This window comes from Drosophila willistoni, unplaced genomic scaffold, assembly GCF_018902025.1.
Source record: "Drosophila willistoni isolate 14030-0811.24 unplaced genomic scaffold, UCI_dwil_1.1 Seg118, whole genome shotgun sequence".
Taxonomy (NCBI): domain Eukaryota; kingdom Metazoa; phylum Arthropoda; class Insecta; order Diptera; family Drosophilidae; genus Drosophila; species Drosophila willistoni.
In genome coordinates this window covers 32,430-53,366 of record NW_025814080.1, presented here as the reverse complement: position 1 = coordinate 53,366, position 20,937 = coordinate 32,430, and the positions used below count along the sequence as shown (strand labels likewise).

The 20,937-nt window shown below is 38.4% G+C and overlaps 1 protein-coding gene across 1 annotated transcript; it reads right to left on the bottom strand.

Moving 5' to 3' along the window:
* Window positions 1-6,820: 6,820 nt before the first annotated feature.
* On the bottom strand, window positions 6,821-20,560 carry LOC124460808. Its single transcript, XM_047012393.1, has 3 exons — window positions 16,223-20,560; window positions 16,121-16,168; window positions 6,821-7,099 (listed from the first exon to the last, which is right to left on the bottom strand). The coding sequence occupies exons 1-3, from the start codon at window positions 20,558-20,560 to the stop codon at window positions 6,821-6,823; spliced, it is 4,665 nt and encodes a 1,554-aa protein (XP_046868349.1).
* Window positions 20,561-20,937: the final 377 nt, after the last annotated feature.

Below are 20,937 nucleotides of genomic sequence, written 5' to 3'. Positions count from 1 at the left end.
ACCGATAATGCCTGTTGGTACTTTTCTACTTCTACAACGTGAATAATTTTAAATGTTCCATTTTGCCTCGCTGCCATCCCAGTTTCCAGCATTACTACTCTCGACTTTGAGTAATCCAGGATAGTTGTATGTCCCCAACAGACGGGTATCAATATTAACCTGTCGAAGATGGATATTGGTCAGTATTTCAACTGGTTCTTATGTACTATCCTGCCTGACAATGTTTAATTTTTGTGTTCATATCTTCAGCTACTTTTTCTTTTTTGTATCTTGGGGTTAATTTAGAACCCAATCTTTTATTGATTTTTACGTAAATTGTTTCTCCTGGGTCATAGATTCTTATGGGTTCCTTGTTTTTGTTATGGTATTGTAAGTCTGCGAGTTGTTTGTCTGAAATTCTTTTCGATGTTTTTTCTCTTTCTAATGCTAACTTTTCTGGAGAGTTTGTCAAATCTAAAGCAAAAAAGGTTTCTATCGGTTTTTGTTGGTTGTACTGTGAATAGTTCTATTGTATTCGTCTACTGCTCTGAATATTAGGTCTTCAAATTCTAATTCCGGATGCTCAATCTTTAGGCATCTCATTAATTCCGTGAATGTGGAATGGAATCTTTCTACCTGACCATTGCTAGACGAAGTATACGGTGGTGTTGTGTGTACGTTTATACCCAGTTGATCGTTTAAAAGGAATTTTATCGAAGCGGAATTTAATGATTTTTCATTATCCATCACTACCGTTTTTGTCACGCCAAAGGCTACTAATAACTCCCGTAGTGGTATTTTTAGATGTTCCGCTGCCTTTGAATTCACTAACTTTATCTGTGCGTATTTTGAAAATTTATCTATTGCAGTTAAAATGATTTTGTTTTGAGTTGAGTAAAGATCTATGTGGATTATTTCTCCTGGATAACATGGTATAGGTGTTGACTGGATTTCTTGGTTTGGGGGGTGTCTTTGGTATTTAGAGAGTTTACAAGTTTGGCATGCTTTTACTATTGCTTCTATTTTTTTCTCATTCCTGGAAAAAAACTTTAGATAAAATCTGCTTTTTGTTTTCTATTGCATTTCTATGGGCTCTAGTGTGTTCTTTGGTTATGATTTCCTGCTGCTCACTATTCTCGTGGACATCCGTAGTTTGGATCTGCGTAAACCTGGCTTTATAATTCCTAAAATGTTCTGGAAATATCAGCTGAATTTTTCCCATGATACTTTCCGAAGTGAAAATACCATTCACTATCCTAGGATCTAATTTTGCTTTTAGGATTTCTACGAGATCGCTTTCCGAATAATTTCTTCGAACTACCGTGTGTCTGTGATAAGTAGGGAATGGTAACTCGAATGTCGTGCTTTCGTTTTCGCCTGTGAGAAGTATTAACTGGTTTTTAAATACATTGATCGGAATGTCCATAGTCGGTATTAGTTCGTGACCTGAGCTTTCATCACTATGCATAGTAGCTGCTGACGTACTACTGGCATTTATGCTGGTAGGATTTCTCGAAAGCGCGTCTGCTACTATATTTGAGCTACCCGGTTTATATTTCAACTCGTAGTTGTATTCTTCTAGGTAACTCTTCCACTTTTTTAGCTTTGTGTTGTTGTTTTTGGGACTAAGCGCATAGGTAAGCGGTTGATGGTCTGTAAAAATGGTCACTTTTGATTTCCCATAAAGGTACATTCTCAATTTTTCTAAGGCCCATACTATGGCTAACATTTCCCTTTCATTTGTAGCGTAATTTTCTTCTGTCTTAGACAATGCTCTGGATATGAATGTGATCGGTCTGCCATTTTGTTCTAATGAGGCACCTATCGCTATATTTGAGGCATCCGTGGTCAGATGAAATTCTTTACTGAAATCGGGGTATGCTAGTAATACATCCTGTGAAACTAATGCATTCTTAACTTTTTGAAAAGAGTCCAATTCTTCTTTGCCAAAACGAATTTCGATTTTGTTGGAGACATTCTTTTTCGTTCTCCCGTGCTCGCCACGCAGTAGATTTGTGAGGGGTCTTGCTAGCTTCGCGAAATCTTTAATAAACCGCCTATAATAACTAGCTAAGCCCAAGAAGGATCTCAATTGTTTCAAGTTTCTTGGTGTAGGGAAATTTTTTATAGCCTGTACTTTTTCTGGGTTGGTTTTAACGCCTTCGCTTGATATTACTACTCCTAGGAAATCAACGCTATGTTTTAGAAATTTACACTTGTCGACTTGCACTTTCATGTTTGCTTCTGCTAAGGTAGAGAATACCTGGGCCAAATGGCTGAAATGTTCTTCCTCTGTTTTGCTGAATATTATGATGTCGTCAATATAAACGTAGCATATTTTTCCTATATGTTTTCTTAAAATATCGTCTAGAGCTCTTTGGAATATAGCCGGGGAATTTTTTAATCCGAAAGGGAGTCTGGTGAATTCATATTTTCCTCCGTTTATAAAAAATGCTGATTTTTCTATGTCGGATTCCTTTAAAGGGATTTGATGGAACCCACTCTTTAAATCAAGGACGGAGAAGTACTTGTTGTTGCCCAATTGAGCAATCATTTCTCCAATTTCTGGGATAGGATATTTATCCGAAATGGTGACTGAATTTAGTTTCCTGTAGTCGATGACCATCCTGTATTTCTTTTTTCCCGAACTGTCACTTTTTTTTGGGACGATCCATACAGGGGAGCCATAGGGCGACCGTGAGGGTCGTATTATACCATCTTTTAATAGTTCTTGAATTTGCTCTTCAACTACTTCTTTCAAGGAGGCTGGGTATGGGTAGTGTTTTGAATAGACTGGAGTGTCTGACGATGTTCGAATTTCACCTTGGACATTGGTAGCATAAGTCAGCTTCATGTCCGGACTTGCAAATAACGATTTGTATTCCTCCTGTAATGCTTCTAGTTTTAATTTTTGGTAATCTGATAGTTGATCTGAGTTGATCGTGTGGACCTGCTGAGCTCGCATCTGTCTCACTTTAACAACATGAGAGTTGTTGACTTGTAACACATCTTTTCCTACATCTATGATGGCATTTAATTCTTTTAATGTGTCGTTGCCTAGAATTCCATGAAACGATTTTAAATTTGGGAGTAGAAAAAAAATTATAGGTTTGTTTGGTTCGTTAAAGAGACCCAGGTGGACATGCTCCGTAATCAGGATGCGTCCACTTACAGTATTCGCGTAAAATGTACGCTCATTTGGTTTTATGTTCTTGGCTATTTCAGGTTGGATATAGTTTTTGTTTGAGCCGGTATCTATTAAAAAATTGTATGCTGTTCCGTCTTTGTCCCGGACTACAAAGTACGGCAAAGAGGAACACTTCATCCTAAAAAATTAACCGTATCCTCGATTTGTGGGTGAGGATCCTGTACTGTAGGTTGATTTGTTTCCCTATCTTGCGGACTTAATTCGGACATACCACTTTGAGTGGTGGGGTATTCTTGTTGTTGTTCATACTCTGAAAATTGTGAGTATGGGACTGTTTGAAAATAATCTTCCTGTTCTTGGTATTCGGACAACTGAGCTTCGGTTACATTGACCTGAAAGTCTTCTGGTGGTGGGGCACTGTATTGCCCGTCCTGTACCTCGGCTTCGATATGGAACTGTCTTTGGACTTTGTTTGGGAAATTTGTGTTAAATGGATTTACTCTCTTTAATAAAACTGGTTGTGGAGGATTTATGTTTGGTCTGTTCATATAATTCACATTTTTAGTCATCATAGAACCGTCTACTTCCATAGGTGTAGGCTTGGGTTGAGGCTTTGGGGCGAGAGGTCTAGGTGGTGCGTTAAAGAAGGTCTGGTTATTGTTACGAAAGGGGATATTTTGATGAGTACCATGATTCTGTGGGAAATTAGTTTGGGGTATGAAGGTATTTTGAGCCTGCCTGGGGTTGTGCCAATTCATATTATTGTATGGTTTAGGGGGAAGTACCGGAGGATATGACCACTGTGGGGGGGCGTTAATTCTGGTTTGTTGTCCTGTTTTGTATGTTATGTTTGGACGAGGGTACTGATAACCTGAGCCAATCGAGTTTTTAGTGTGCTTGTTAGTTAAGTCTTGTATCATCTGCAACGCATGTTTCAAATTAACTGGTTGCGCTAGACTTATTCTATCCGATAGGTCACCGTTCAGTCCCCTAATGAAAGTATCTAGGGCTCTGTCCCTTATCTGTTTTGACAAAACTGCCCTGACCTCAGGACCGTGTCCCATGTTTTTCATTTGACTGATAATTAAGGACATCTGGTGATTCACTGCAAGGTAAAACTCGTGGATGGTGCTATTCTTCTGACTCATAGAAAACAATTGATATTCTAGTGTTCCCAAGTCTCGTCTGTCTGAATATTCCTCTAGAAGGCATTTCGAGATTGCCTCCCAATGTAACGCGGTATCATTCACTTTTAGTACTGTGTTCGCATGTCCTGTAATTTTGTCCCTAACCGTTAGTAAAATCGCGAAGTATTTTGGCGTTCCTTGCAAAGGAGCAAAGGCCTCCATTACGCGCGAGGTTGAAGCGAACCAAGTTGTAAATTCTGCTGGATTACCAGAGAATTCCTTTAAACCTTTCACTAAATCTGGGACTTTATCTACCTCATGCAATTATCTTGTAAATTTAAAGTGAAGTCTCTGTATTCTGAGGTTACTGGATGGGCCAGCTTCATTTGTTCTATATAAGACCCCATTCTTGCTGCTAAAAGATTGTCAATGGCTGCATCTAAACCTTGTATGGATATAGCCTCTATACTTCTGTTCGCGGCAGCTGAGGTTGACGCACTCTGCGACTCTGTCGTAGGGCGATTTCCTGGCTGCAGGATTGCGGCTTTTACCCAATTGTCTTTTTCAGTCATTTTCGGTTTCAAAAGAGATTAATTCACTTCAAAAAAAACAAACGTTTGCACTACGCGTCGAATAAATATTCGAAGGACAAGAGAATTTGTTCGCGACGCGATACCGGTTTTTTTTAAAAAAATTTGAATGGAAATGGCTTTTGATTTAAAAAAATTTGTTAGTAGAGGTAATTATTATAAACGTTAGTAATTTTTTCGTTTCTTATGATGCTAATTCGTTCGTTTCTTATAATATTAATTCGTTTTGTTTCTTATGATGCTAATCTGTTTCTGTTCTTTTGATTTTTCTCTTAATTTTAACTTAACTTACATTAATATAATTTTCATTTCGGTGCTTGTATTGGTTGGTTGGTAGGGGTACTCGCTTTTCCCACGTTGAGGTACTAACGCTCCGAATCCAGACACTTGTTATACCAATTTTCCTCCGAACGGATACTAGAGGAATGCAGCGATCAGTTTGTTGTGGCCCCGTCTGACCTCAGCGAAGTTTTGTTAACACTGCGTATATTTCGGCTATCGTTTTAAAGGCGTGTTTCCTGCGTTTACTTTGATTAGCACTTATCGCAATTGTCTTTTACTTCACTTGATCAACTTTTAAACACGGGGTCCCTGCTCGGGCGCCAATTAAACACAATCTTAGTTAGTCGCATAAAAAAAACAAACTTTATTGATTTTAATATTGAATACACATTTGACATCTAACTCTTTACTGGAAGACTTGTGACTACTAGACTAAGCTAAGATCGCGGAGTTCTATCGGAGTGACAAGTTTGAACTAGGATTAGAAACTGAATTGTGTAGATCGATTTTGTTTGAATGAAACCTCTGACTTTGGACGTCGATGGTGACAGCGACGCTTGTTGAGTCCAATGGTCCAACGCGGGCGTGGGATCTGTTTATCAAGAAATTGATTTGGGCGACATGATGGCTGGTGTACCGAACATGACGCTAATTGCTGAATTGATTTATGGTATTGGGCGACTTGCTGTCTGATGTACCGAATTTGACACCATTCCCTTAGGAATGTTTAGTCTGGCGATTGTGTGAAGATGATTGTGTGTTGCAGGGTTATCGGGTGACATTCCTGGCTGTGCCTTCTATGATCATGTCAATGCTCATTACGTCAGTGCTCATTATGATAACTCTTGAATGTACTCTATAGGTGCAGTGTGAGTGTGATTGTGATGGTGAAGCATATCTGGTCTTAACTTATATACATGAGCATTTAACAGACTTTAAATAATTGGAATCTTACAACACAAATTAATAGAAGATAATTATTCTGGATTCAAGTTATGTTAATGAACTTAGCCGCAAATATAAATCTGTGAGGCTGAGAAATTTCCAAATTACATGATATTATATATATTCTAGACCACTTTGGACTAGTCTTAATTCATTTTTCACTTTATTTTGCCTTCAGCACTTATTGTAAATTGCTGTATTTAATGACCCTTGTTATAGATTCTAAGGTCTTAGAATGAGAACAATAAAGGAGCCAATGGCCAGTCGGCCATTGGTGCAAGTTTGAGTATTCGCCTCAACACAAAGAAAAAACACAAAGAAAAAACACAAAAATAAAGCTCCGCTATAAATTGTTAAAAAATATAGTAAATGTGGGAATTAATTGCCAAAATAAATCTTAAAAATAGTGTTTCAAGGCTCTTCACTAGTGGTGCTCTCTCTCTCTGCCGACCGTTGCCTTTAACAACCGCTGTTTAAATTCAAACGCATCTCGTTCAAATGTAATTCATTGGATGTTTTATTCTGTAAAGATTAATATTAAGAGTATATGTGCAAGTACATTTAGGACCTATTCTTACCGCAGTGTGTCCTTCTCGGCTTACACAACAAGAGAGAAAGAACATGCGGAAGCTAAACTTCGATTTCATATTTCACAGTATGGCCAAATTCATTAAGCGCCAAAAAACTTAAATATAAAATACTAGATACTAACAGCTATAGCTAGACGGTGACTGTCACCCCGCTGCTAATTATTCGGTGATCAATTCCCGTCCCGCGACATCCCCGCCCCCGTGAAGCGACTGCATCACATCTAGGACCGCTAGTCTGGAGACGGGACGTATTACCCTGTGAACCCTATTTCCATCGGCGTCTCTTACAGCTGCTCGCCGAGGTATCCCATCTGCTCCGGTGTATACCTCCTCGACTATACCCTTGCTCCATTCTCGTCGTGGTGTTGCAGGGTCACAGATGTAGACGACATCATCCTTTCTGATTGGCTGGGTGCGCGAATTAAGATTGAGTCTGTTCTGGTTGAGTGTTAAATCAAGACTGCTTTATTGAATCAAATCATATTCTGGTTTGGCTTACATCTAAGTGTTTATAATGTTTTCTTCTGGTCACTTTTCTTGTGACACTCTATGTTTAGGGAAACTGTCACTTATCTTGTGACACTCTATGTTTAATGGAATGGTATTGTTTATGTTTACATTAATGTGGGGTGTAGACCTCTTGGGTCGGCTGTTATGGGAAGTGTTGCTAATGGCATAACTCCTCGCCTCTGAGAGTATGAATTCTCCTGAATTCTGTTTACATTAATGTTTATATTTTTCTTTTTACAGTATATATGTATATAAATGGATAAACATATAATAATAAAAATAAAAAGTGTTAAAAATATGTCATTTGTCATTTTCTTTTCGTATTTAAGTTCTGTGATTTCTTTTAAATTGTCAAAATTATCTATTGTTACATGATCAAAGTTAATTGTGTTTTTATAGGTTTGATTCAATAGTTCTGTTGGATACAAAAATTTGAATTTTACAGTTACCGAATTGAATTAAGTTACTTCCCTTAAGTATAATATTTCTTTTATCGCAATTTTGATATATTTTTGTATTTCTGGCATTTTTGATTATAATTGTATCATCGTCAATTTCTTCGATACTCGTTATATTGTTGAATACAAATTTGCAATTATTATTAATGGTACAACTTTTACTTAATTTTAATTCTTTTAAAATTTTGTTGGGTTCTTATGTAAATGTTTTATTATTTATTTCTGCAATTAACTGATTTTCTTGGTCTATTTGTATATAATCTATATTTGTATAGGAATAATTAACTTAACATCTATGGTTATAAATGATTTTGGGATTTTAATTGCGATTATGATGCAATTATTCTTATATTTTAAAATGCCCATACGGATTAGCTTTAATTTATAAAAATCAATGTCAAATTTATTTATTTCCTCTTCTGATAAATTTCTGGTACGATTATATTATTTTTTGCTGATGCTATGTTTTCCTGAATATAATTTATTTTGAATTCTATATTTTTTAATTTCCCCATTTGGTCATTATGAAGTATTTTCATTTCTATTTCTTGGTTTTGATTGTCCATGCTTGTAAGTATGTCCTTGATTATTGTTCTGTCTTGTTTAATTGGTTCTGCTAAGTTGTGTATTGTTTTATTAAAATGTGTATTTATAACAATTTGTTGGTTCATGTCTTGTATAATATTATGGTTGTTTTGGTCAATATTGTTAAGGTGGTCTAAAATATCTGTTCTATCTTGATCGTCCATAATTCCAAAAAGCCATTTGTATGTTGTTCCTACAATATTTAACATTCCTCTTTTTATTCTGTTGTTTGGGGTTATGGATTTTATTTTAGCTCTAATTAGATTTATTTCGGCTAATAGCTCCTTTTTTCCTGTGGTGTTAAAATTTTTAATGTTTGTCTCCATTTGATTTATTATATTATTTAAAGGGTCGATATTAATAATGTGTAGTATAATTACTGTTTCATTAACTATTTCCGTGGAATAAGTTTGTATAGGTGCATATCCTGCATTTGATTGAATTGGTTCAATTTGTAATCTGTCTTGAACACACATTATAACGTAAAAAATTATGAAAATCTGAGGATAAGAGAAAAAAAATTTTTGTTTCAAGGATGTCAATCTGTATTTTGTTGGAAATTAATTTTTTCCTGCTTTGACGGTCTTTTTATATTACATGGATGAATATTATTTAATGTTGTAATTCTAAAATAAGGTTCATCCTTATGCCTAACTCGTTTATAGTTTTTAATTGGTCCTTCCTGTCTTTCCTCCTCATAATCTTCTCTTGTATTATTTTGTTTGCTTAAAATTTTTTCTTTGTGCTTGATAATAGTGTTTTTTAGTTTTTCCTCATCTTCTATGTTTTTTGCATAATTTGGTGTACATTTTATTGTAGAGTGATAACGGTTATTATAAGCTGTTATTGCTAATTACATTTTGGATGAAATTGATAAATCATCATCTATTCCTGCTATTATTTCAATGAGAGTAGAATGTAGTCTTTCTATGTCTGCATTTCCTGTATGTGAATTTGGCTTTGTATAATGGATTTCTATTTGTTCTTGGTTTAAGTATTGTTTTATCTGTTCTGATCTAAATTCATTATCCATTATTATTTTATGTGGCTTAATGAATTTGGCAAAGTGTTCAATCATAATTTCCATTTTAGTTTTCCAGTTTCTATCTGTTATATTATAAGCGACTGCGAATTTTGTGAGCTTGTCTATGATTGTAACAAACGAGTTGTGTTTTATATGAAATATATCCAAATGTATAATTTGATTTTTGACATCCGGTGTTTCTGTGAATTGAAACTTAGGTTTGATTGGTTTTCTGTCATATTTAATTTCCTTACTAATTAAAATTATCAACTGAATATGGTCTCTTAGCTTTGGAAAATATATTTTGTTCTTTAACGAATTAAAAGCTTCATTTATTCCGCTATGTAATGAATCTTTGGTGTGTTAAATAGCTATTTGTTTGTGTAACTCTTCCTCGCTTGAAATTTCCTGAGCTCTCTTAGTACATTTAAAAAATTTTATATTATTACAGTGTGAAAAAATGTTCATTAAGATACATTGTATCTTATAATATTCTGAGTCTGGAACTTCTGAAAAAATTCCTACTGTTCCTTTATTTATATTATTTTGCATTTTGATCTCGATTTCAATTTCTGTTTCTGCTGGGCTTACTTCTATTATTTTCTACCATGCTGAATATTAATATTGTCCGTTGTTGTATAAGTTACTATTATCTGAGTTTTATATTTGTTTACAATATCGTCTTTTATATAGAAATTTGTAAATCCTCCTTTCTCTGCTGAATGCTGTGTATCTGATAGTTCAAAGTTTGACTCATTTGTTTTATCCTTGTTTATTAGTTCAGCTGTTTCCTGTCTACTTAAAAAATCTGTCACTTTATTGTCTTTTCCTTTCAAATATATTATGTCATAATCGAATTCTTGTAATTTTAAAATCCATCTTTGGTGTCTTGCTGTCATTTCTTTCCCTTTGTATTTTGCGTTTAGATATTTTATCGGAGCATGATCTGTTATAATTTGGAATTTATTACCTATCAAATAGTGTCTAAAATAGTTTACTGCATGTATAATGGATAAAAATTCTTTATCAATTGTACTGTAGTTTTTTCGTGTTTATTTAGAGTTCTTGAAAGGAATGCAACTGGTTGCCCTTGTTGAGACAATACTGCACCTATTGCGAAGTCACTGGCATCTGTTGTAATGGTAAATGGTTTATCAAACTCTGGATATTTTAAGATTGGATGTGAGCTTATAAGTGTTTTAAGGTTTTCAAAGGCATCTATAAAATGTGGGTCATTTGTATTAATTTGTGTGCCTTTTTGTAAATATCTGATCATTGGGTAAGCTATTTTGGAATAGTCCTTAATAAATTTTCTGTAAAATCCTGTCATACCAAGAAATCCTTTCAATTGCTTTTCTGTTTTAGGTAGCTGCATTGCTTTTATTGCTTCTATTTTATGTGGATTGGGTTTAATCCCTTGCTTTGTGAGAATGTGTCCTAAATATTCAGTATATTGTTTAATGAAGGATCATTTGTCTGGTTGAATTTTTAAGTTATGATTTCTAAGTATTTTGAAAATGTTTTCTAGAGCAATCTTATGTTCCTCAAGTGTTGTTGAAAATATCAAAATATCGTCCATGTATACAACACAACTTTTGTTTATATAATCCCTCAGTATTTCATTCATTAAACGTTGAAATGTGACTGGGGCATTTCTTAACCCAAAAGGCATTCTAACATATTCATATAAACCCATTGGTGAAATGAATGCTGTTTTCTCTATATCTTCTTCTGCCATTAAAATTTGGTGATAGCCTTTTGCTAAATCTAATGTAGTAAAATATTGGGCTTTACCGAGTTTGTCTAATACAGCGTCCATGATAGGTATTGGGTACTTATCTGGAACGGTTACTTGGTTTAAACGCCTATAGTCTACACAAATACGATACTTTTGAATTCCAGAGCTATCTCTTTTTTTAGGTATGACACATATTGGAGAACTATATTTGCTTTTGCGTTTTCTTATAATTTCATTGTTTTCCCTATAAATTATTTGTTTCTTTATTTCTTCTTCATATTTTGGGGAGACCCGATAGAGTTTTGAATTAATAGGTTGGTCTGTAGTAGTTTTTATGCTATGAACTATAGTGTTAGTATTGGTTAAGTGATCCCTTCTTTGAAACATAACTTTTCGTACTTTTTTGAAAGATTTCTTATTATTTGTTCTTCCTCAGTATTGAGTTCTTTTAACTTAAGATCATCAATTTCACTTACTTCCATTACGCAAACATCTTCTGATTGTTTGGAAAGGAATGGAATTTCAACCCCATTGTTAAGTTTAATAATTTTGTTTTGAAAATCAATATTTGCAAAGTTCCTTTGAATGAAGTCTATGCCCAATAGAAAATCATATGATTTTTCCAGGGGCATAGCCACCCATTTTGTTCTTGCATAATTTATATATTTAAACTCCCTTGGCACTTTTGTTTTCACTAAGTAACTGTCACTTTCTATTTTTCCCTTTATTGTATGTATAGTTTTTGAATATTTTTCAATTATTTTGTATTTGGAATTATGTACATTAGTTGTGTTTAAAATGCTTTTGGTTGATCCTGTATGTACTAAAATAATATAAGTATCTTCTTCCTCTATTGTTCCTTTTATAAAAATTTTTTTTTCATCCAAGGCTAGTTGGTAAAAAACTCTTGATTATCTGTGCTGTTTACTACTTCCTCATTTATATTATCTACACTCATTGCTTCTGCTGGTGATTGCTGATATTTTGTGGTTGCTAATAATTTTGATTTTGTCTTACGTTCTGACTCTGTTGTCTATTCGGATTTTGATACTGTCTCGTATTTTGACTCTGTTGTCTATTGGGATTTTGAGACTGTTTTACATTTTGACTCTGTTCAGCATTTCGGTTTGTAGTTTTATTAATTTCCGTCCCTAACTAACCGTAGAATTATGCTTGGTGTCATTTTGGTGATATCGACTCGCCTGAGTTATTAGCTCAGGTGAATCTGTCGGTACCATGTAGACGGAGTAGACATCCATTAATACCTTTATCCCTTAGTCGTTGTTCTTCTAACTATGCTATGCATGAACCTTTTAGGGTCCTCTGCTCTGATTACAATCTTCTATCCCCTGTAATCGGCTCAGAGTTTTCTATTAATATGCTTAAAACATCTATCCTATCCCATTTAGTTAATAGATAGCTATAGTATTATGTGTTTGTCTGTCTTTTCTATTGTGAATTTTGTCCACGCGATTCATGCCGTGCGTTATACGGCTGCACCCCTCGGTCGATCGGGTGGGAGGTGGGCAGTTATCTGCTTGGGCTCGCGCGTAACAGGCTTTGTCCTGGTGTCGTAGGGGCCACTTGAACGTACTGCGCATAGTATCGTCAACGTCCGCTATATTAGTTGTCTGTTTGTTATACATATGTACTATGGTCATTGTCATTTTTGGTTAATAATAGTTTTTTATTTAAATTTCCATAATTCAGACCAATATAATTTGCAAGTTCAATTCTTATATCTGTTAATGTTGTTTTATTCATTAAGGCAATGGCCATTGGACCACAAGATAATTCTTTTACTCTTTGAATTAAGAGACCACTTAATATGTCAACTAATCTGCTATTGTTTTCAAAGACCGAAAAATCATTTCCTCAACAATTGCTCTTACTTTAAAATCAAGATCTCGAACGGTAGTTACCCTTAAGTTATTAATTTTTCTGGTTAGACCCATTTGATCCGTTCTTGGGCGATAATGATGTCGAAGACGAGTTTTGCAATCAGCCCAAGATGTAGGGGGGTTAATATTAAGCATAGTTCTAGCCTGACCTTGAATTTTGGTGTTGAATATAACAGTGAAGACCTGGTCGTTATCATCATACTCCTCCCATGACTTGGTTGACTGCCGAAATGAAACCATGTAACGTTCCCTCCTGTCCAGTGAACACCGGCAAGTACAGTGAAACCTCGATATAACGAACTTCGTTATAACGAAAAACCCAATATAACGAATTTTTTGTTAAGTCCCTTGAAAGGACTAAGGTTTTACATTTCAGTACCTATAGCGAATCAATAGATATAACGAATAATTTTGCGATCCCCCTCAGATTCGTTATATCGAGGTTTCACTGTACATTGTTTCCTTCTCGATGCTGTTTCTCTCCCTTGTTGTTGGATTAGAATGCATATCTTGATTGGATATTATTATTGATGTTAGCATTTGAATGCATTGTTGTATTTCGTTAATTTGTGCCATTTTAATGGTGTATGTTTTATTGTTTCGTTAACTTTTTTATACCCTTGCAGAGGGTATTATAAAATTGGTCAGATGTTTGTAACGCACAGAAGGAGACGTTTCCGACCCCATAAAGTATATATATTCTTGATCAGCATGAGAAGCTAAGTCGATATAGCCATGTCCGTCTGTCCGTCTGACCGTCTGTCCGTCTGTCCGTCGGTGCGTACGCGTTTTACTCAGCCATCTTAAGAGCTATCGGGATGAAATTTTTTTTGGGAGCTTTTTTTTACCCGGGTGAGATAAAGTATAAAAATCTTTGGGATCGGACCACTATATCATTCAAAATTTGAATCTGATCCGATAAATAGAACACAAGTTACAGTCAATATAAATCGGTTCAAACGCTGCCGGCAGCGCTGCTTGCTGCCTACTACTGCCATCATCAAATCAACAGAGCACACGCATACACACACAGACGCAACGCTACATGAACTGTGTATGCGTGCCGTGCTTTGCTTAGAAAATGATGGAAGAAGAAAAACTTGTGGTAAAAAGAGAAATAATATTTTGTTTGTGTATTGATGAATTGAGTTGCAGGGAAAGAAATTTCAAAAAGGAAAAATATTATTGCCAAGTATACTGCAAGGGTATATAAACTTCGGCATAGCCGAAGTTAGCTTCTTTGATATTTTTGAAGTGAAAACTTCTTTAGAATCGTTGGGAGTGATTTCAGACTCGATGAAACGAAAAAGCGACACTAAACAGAGACACATATAGATCTGCGAGAGAATGAGATGCAAATATATAAAAAGCATTATAAATAAAAAGCATTATGAAAAAACTTCGACCAAGCTGGGGATTCGAACCCCGGCCGCCCGATCGCCAAGCGAGCACACTAACAACAGAGCCACGTTGACACTTTGTAAATTGCCGTCGAGTTCTGTAGTTAGTGTGCTCGCTGCGAGAGAATGAGATGCAAATATATAAAAAGCATTATGAATAAAAAGCATTACGAAAAACTTAGACCAAGCTGGGAGTCGAACGCCGGCCGCCCGATCGCCAAGCGAGCACACTAACAACAGAGCCACGTCGACACTTTCTAAATTGCCGTCGAGTTCTGTAGTTAGTGTGCTCGCTGCGAGAGAATGAGATGCAAATATTTTTATTCATAATGCTTTTTATATATTTATATATTTTTTTGTGATACATTTTTATTTACTTTTTATTTACTTTTTATACGCTTGCAGAGGGTATTGTAAAATTGGTCAGATGTTCGTAACGCACAGAAGGAGGCGTTTACGACCCCATAAAGTATATAAATTCTTGATCAGCATGAGAAGCTGAGTTGATATAGCCATGTCCGCAAAATGTTTTCTTCTAGACCTATATGATATAGTGGTCCGATCCTAAGGATTTTCATACTTTATCTTACCCGGGTAATAAAAAACCCCAAAAAAAGATTTCATCCCGATAGCTCTTAAGACGGCTGAGTAAAACGCATACGCACAGACGGACGGACAGAAAGTGGGAGAAATATGTGCATGCGAAACCAGATTGAGCAATGGAAAAACAGTTTTAATTGTGGCAATTTATATTTCACCCAATCAATCAATAAATAGCATCACGGAATTCATTCATGAAAATTTAATAAAGTATACACCAGAAGTATGATTTTATGTGGCGATTTTAACGTAAATTTTGCATTGGACACAGCGGTTCCTTTAATTGACTTTCTCAATACAACATTCAGTTTAAAAATGTGTAACAATCGCACTGAATCAACAACACGATCAAAAACAACAATTGACGCGGTATTTCAAAGATATGTTGACAACATCGAAACCAAAGCATTTGTATCATATTTTAGCTATCATAAGCCACTCGTATCATTTGTTGAAATTGAAAACATTGAGGATGAATAATAATAATAAAATGAAGAAAATAATAATAAAATGAAGAAAATAAAAAATATGACCTTTATAGCAATATTATAATGAACCTATAATTATCCCGCTCCTAATGCTGCTTTCGTCTCATTCTCTCTTAGTTTGTTTTACGGAAGGTTTCACTTCTATCGTGTCTAGCCGTTAGACGCCCTCTTTTTTTTTTTTTTAAGTTTCCACAATAATTCTGTTTGTTTGCACAAAGTGTTTTTACAATATTATATTGTTTCGTTATTTGTCACAAAATGTTTTTATAATATTATATTGTTTCGTTGGCTTAGATTTTCTCCAAAGTTTCCACAATATATATATTTTATTTTGTCACTAAATGTTTTGTTTTCCACAGTATTATATTGTTTCGTTATCTTTGATTGCGTTCAAAGTTTCCACAATATTTTAGCTGTGAACTCGAGTACCGACTGCGCCAATTAAGATTGAGTCTGTTCTGGTTGAGTGTTAAATCAAGACTGCTTTATTGAATCAAATCATATTCTGGTTTGGCTTACATCTAAGTGTTTATAATGTTTTCTTCTGGTCACTTTTATTGTGACACTCTATGTTTAGGGAAACTGTCACTTATCTTGTGACACTTTATGTTTAATGGAATGGTATTGTTTATGTTTACATTAATGTGGAGTGTAGACCTCTTGGGTCGGCTGTTATGGGAAGTGTTGCTAATGGCATAACTCGCGCGCACCATTTCTCGCGACGCACAAGGGTCGGTAGGTATTCATGAACCCACCGCTTCCAGAACCGGTCCCTCAGTAGTCGTGCCATGCGCCATTGCTTCCTGGTTTCACACGGTTTAGGTGAAACGGTTTGTATGAGCCAATACCCGTTTTACGCATCGGACCATCCTCTCCCAGACTCCTCCCTCCGCGGGGTTGAGAGGGCAGTTAAAAATCCACTCCACACAACGGGTAGCAAGCTCGTCCTGGATCTTGTCTGCTTCAAAAACGTCGGTAAACCGTTTGGCTTCCCTGTCTGCGCCGATGAAATTCTTCCCATTGTCACTACGCAGCTTTGTTACTGGTCCTCGGCGGCACATAAAATTCCTCATCGCAAGTATGCAGGAGTCTGTTGACAAATCGTGGGCTAGCTCCAGGTGAATTGCTCTAGTTCTTAGACAGGTGAATAGAGCCACCCACCTCTTCTCTTGGTGTCGACCCACCGTCACAAGTAGTGGTCCGAAATAGTCTAAACCAGTGTACTCAAATGGCCATCCACCCGGTTTTAGGCGATCTTCAGGCAACGGACCCATTAAAGGTGGGGTTGGGGTTGCACGCTGGAGTTTGCCCACACCACAGTTCCGGATAACCCGCTGCAGTACCCGGCGCAGTTTCGTTATCCAGAACTTCATGCGGATCTCGGTGATAGTTGCGTTTACATTCTGATGTTTCATCCTTACATGGTAGTGACGAACGATCAAATCCGTCAGTGGGTGCCTATGCGTGAGAATGATGGGCCTTCTCGCCCCATACGGTAAACACAGGGCCGCATCGATTCTCCCAGATGCGCGTAGAATCGCTAAGTCGTCAAGGTAGGGTAGCAGTCCCTTCAGCTCACTCGTCGGCTGGACTGGTCTGTTTGCATATAGGCGATGCAACTCGTCTGGGAACGCTTCCCTTTGAGCAACACGAACCAAGACAAGTTCGGCTTTCGCACATTCGGCTGCAGTCAATCCATATTTTCCATGTTTGTGCTGCTGACGACGGCACCGACACACGAATCGGAGAACCCAAGTCATAGTCCTCAACAGTCGGTTGTACTCCGAGAATCTCTGAAATTGTATAAATTCGTCGTTAGCAACATCTTCCGTCTCCATGCAGTGTCCACTCTTCACAGCGTTCATCAAGCGTGTACCGAGCACCGCTGCCTGCAGCTCCAGTCGTGGAACTGACATGGTTCTCATCGGAGCGCATTTCGTTTTACCACAAACGAAACTCACTTGTACATCCCCATTTTGGTAGGTGGCCCTCCAGTAGGCCACAGCCGCGTACGCCGACTCACTGGCGTCAGTGAAGACATGTAATTGTATTGACTTCACCATTTCTGATCCAAAGTAGTGACGCGGGCATCGGAACAGACCCACTCCTTCTAGCTGATGGCGCCATTTCTGGAAGGCGCTGCTGAGTTCTTTTGGCAACGGTTCATCCCATAAAACATTCCTTCTCCAAATCTCGCGTAATAATAACTTGCCGGTAATGGTGAAACAACTCAGGAACCCCATCGGGTCGAACGTTGACATGATTAGGCTGAGGAATTGCCTCTTGGTAGGCACATCGTCCTTGATCCTCTGGTACTTCACGTTAAACCTAAATTCATCGGTCGCTGGCTGCCAATACAATCCAAGAATTTTCTCCTCTGCTTCAGCCCACCCAACTGGGTTGGTGGTTCCTTCTTGACCCAAGGACTCCACAACCTTAGGTGAGTTGGATTGAAATCGGCGTAGCTCAAATCCTCCAGTCTTGTGTATGTCTCTGACCCTGACAGAGACTGATATAGCTTCGTCCTCAGTGGCGAAACTGTCCACATAATCGTCCACATAATGATAGTCTGTAATAGCTTTGACCGCTCGTGGGTCTACTTGTTGGTGACGCATCGCATTTAGCGTCATGACATGATGTGCGGCACTTGGAGAACAGGCAGCTCCAAAGGTCATCACCTGCATCTCGTACACATCAGCTTCTCGTTGTCTATCTCCATCCCGCCACAGGAACCGTTGAGAACTTCGGTCCTGGGGCTGTACATAGATCTGGTGGAACATTTCTTTGATGTCTCCGGTGACCGCAACAGCTCCTTCTCTGAAATGGAATAGAACAGAAAGAAGCGGCCTATAGTGCTGTGGTCCCTTTAATAGCTCTGAATTCAGTGACACGTTGCCCACTTTGGCAGCCGCGTCAAAGACTAGCCGAATTTTCCCTGGCTTATTCGGGTTCGTCACTGCGAAATGCGGCAAATACCATATTTTGCCGCTGCCGACTGCAGTGTCTTCTTCTCGCTCTACACGTCGAGCGTATCCTTTACTTATGTAATCGTTTATCATTCCTTTATACTCTTGGGCAAACTGTTTATCTCTTTCCATTTTTCTTTCAACAGTTTTCAACCTATTTAACGCCATTTTATAACTGGAAGGTAGATTTACGTTGTCACGTTTCCAGATTAATCCCGTCTGGTACTGCCCGAGTAATTCTACCGTCGTCTCGTTCAAAATACTTTGTGCCCGTATGTCGTCATCTGAAGGGGCTGGTGGAGTTGGCTTCACCCCTAGGTTCTCCAGTTCAAAGTATTCGCTGACCATCTTATGAACTTCATCGGTGTCCGTTGCTGCAAATAGACATGGCTTTGGCGCAGATGTATGTTGATGCTTGTGGAACGCCCCAGAAACATCCCATCCTAACCTAGTAACGGCCACGTACGGTCCCCTATTGGAGGTTTTCCAGGTGCTGGATGGCACGACAAGGTACTTGTGATCCAGGCCTATTAGGATCCTAGGCATCGCGTTAGTATATGCCTCAACAGGGAAACGTGATTGCGGATTGATTACTTGGAGGTAGTCCTGATTCAAGGTCTGCATCGGCAGATCTAACCCATCCACTGCATGCACATTCTTAAATTCGTACTTCTTGTTTTTATCATGTCCACTAATGTGTAAGTTTATCCTCTTTGTTGGCTCTTGGGTTGTCATATTTTTAAACCATTTGACTGCAAGTTGACTGCGTTCTCCATTAAGGCCCAAATCCTTGAGTAGCACTTCATCGATCATGGTTACCGATGATGCTTCGTCAAGCAGTGCGTACGTCTCTACTCGACGGTTCGGCCAATAAAGCGTCACTGGCAGGATCCGAAACAATAGTTGCGTTGTCTTAGTGTCAACACAACTTAAGTTCATCTGTTGGGTTGGCTGTTGGCTTCTTGGTTCCGGTGAGGGCTGCTTGCCATTGTTGAGTACTGGTTGAGGCCTCGTGGGGCTTCCATGTCCAGCCTTTGACATTGAAGCCTTCCTGTAATTAGACTCGAAATCATGTAGGAGGTTATGGTGAGCTCGCCCGCATTCACCTATATGGCATCTGGACTTGGTGGTACACTTTCGAACTACGTGCCCGGGACTCAAGCACAAGAAACATAGACGGTACTTCTTGACAAGTCTCCATCTCGCAGTCGGTGAAGCAAGACGAAACTCCGCACATTCGGTTATATCGTGTGACCCGTAACAGTTTGGACAGGGTTGGCCATGTTGCTCGACGCGCGTCTCTTCTTCAAACTTCGTGTACAGTATTCGTCGTTTGCCTTCCCTGTGGTCGGAGTCCACGATAGTGCATATTACGCTAGCTAGTTCTTCTAACCAGACGCTAAAGTCGATGACAGTCGGGTAGGGCTTTATAGATGCGGCGCGTCTAGCCCAGTCCACTCTCTTGTCCAGCGGCAATTTCGTGGTTAGTTCATCTAACAGGGTTGGATTAGCCAAGTGCTGGCTCTCGTTGATAGATTGTAAAAACGCAGCCAGGTTACTCACGCGCGTAGCGAATGGAATAATCTTTGCTAAATTGTGCTCTTGTATCGGTTGAACATCACGCACGCTTTGAAGCTGACTGCGTACGAGCTGCTCCGGACGACCATAACGGAATCTTAGTTGATTTATGACTGCGTTCACATTTCTGGGATGGATAAGCAGAGATTTAACAGTTTCACGGGCATCGCCCTTAAGAGCTTTAACCAGACGCTGATTATTCTCCAAATCCGTGCATCCATATACACTATTTGTTTCAGTAAACGCGCAGTAGAATATTGGCCAATCTTCTGGTAGTCCCGAAAACTCTGGCAGTTCCGGGATTTTTCTAGTCATCCATCCACCAACCGTGTTTGGTGAGATCAGGGGCATTGTTCCAATTGTCGATGGCAGCTCAGGGCGAGTGTTTATTAGTGGTGGCTGTAGTCCATTAATCGGACGATCTGATTCTAACCTATGCGTTGCTGGCATTGTATCTGTAATTAAAGATGGCGGATCCTCCGCACGTGTCGCCGGCCTTGTTACCATTTGCAATTGCCTTTCCAACTCGGCAATTCTCGCACGCAGTCTTGCTTCTTGGAATCCGCTAGGATGTGCGCTGCACACGGTCTCCTGCTCGTCAGCGCCGACAGCTTCGGGTATTCCAGCCACTATGCTGGACTCAATATTCATATTTGCGGTAGGCGCCTCATCAGTTGCATTCTCTCCGGTGTCTACGGGCAAGTCGATTGCGGCATCTGGTTCTTGTAGCGCCTCGAGTGCATTCAGCCGGGGACTCCTCCGGATTGGGAATGTCTGGTTGTCATGGTGGTGCCTTTTCTGACACGAGTATCACCCACTTTGGTGATACCACTGGTGACTTCAGCAATGTATGTATGTCACCGCGTTCGACGTTGACTCGTTCCTTCGCTAGGACTGCAGCTTTATCACTCACTGTAATGATTCTTAATTCCGTCGCCAGTTGCGACGCTCAATAGTCCATCCAATAGGGCTGCACATATAACCCACTGTGGTTATTCTTAGTTTCGTCGCCGGTTGCGACGCTCAAT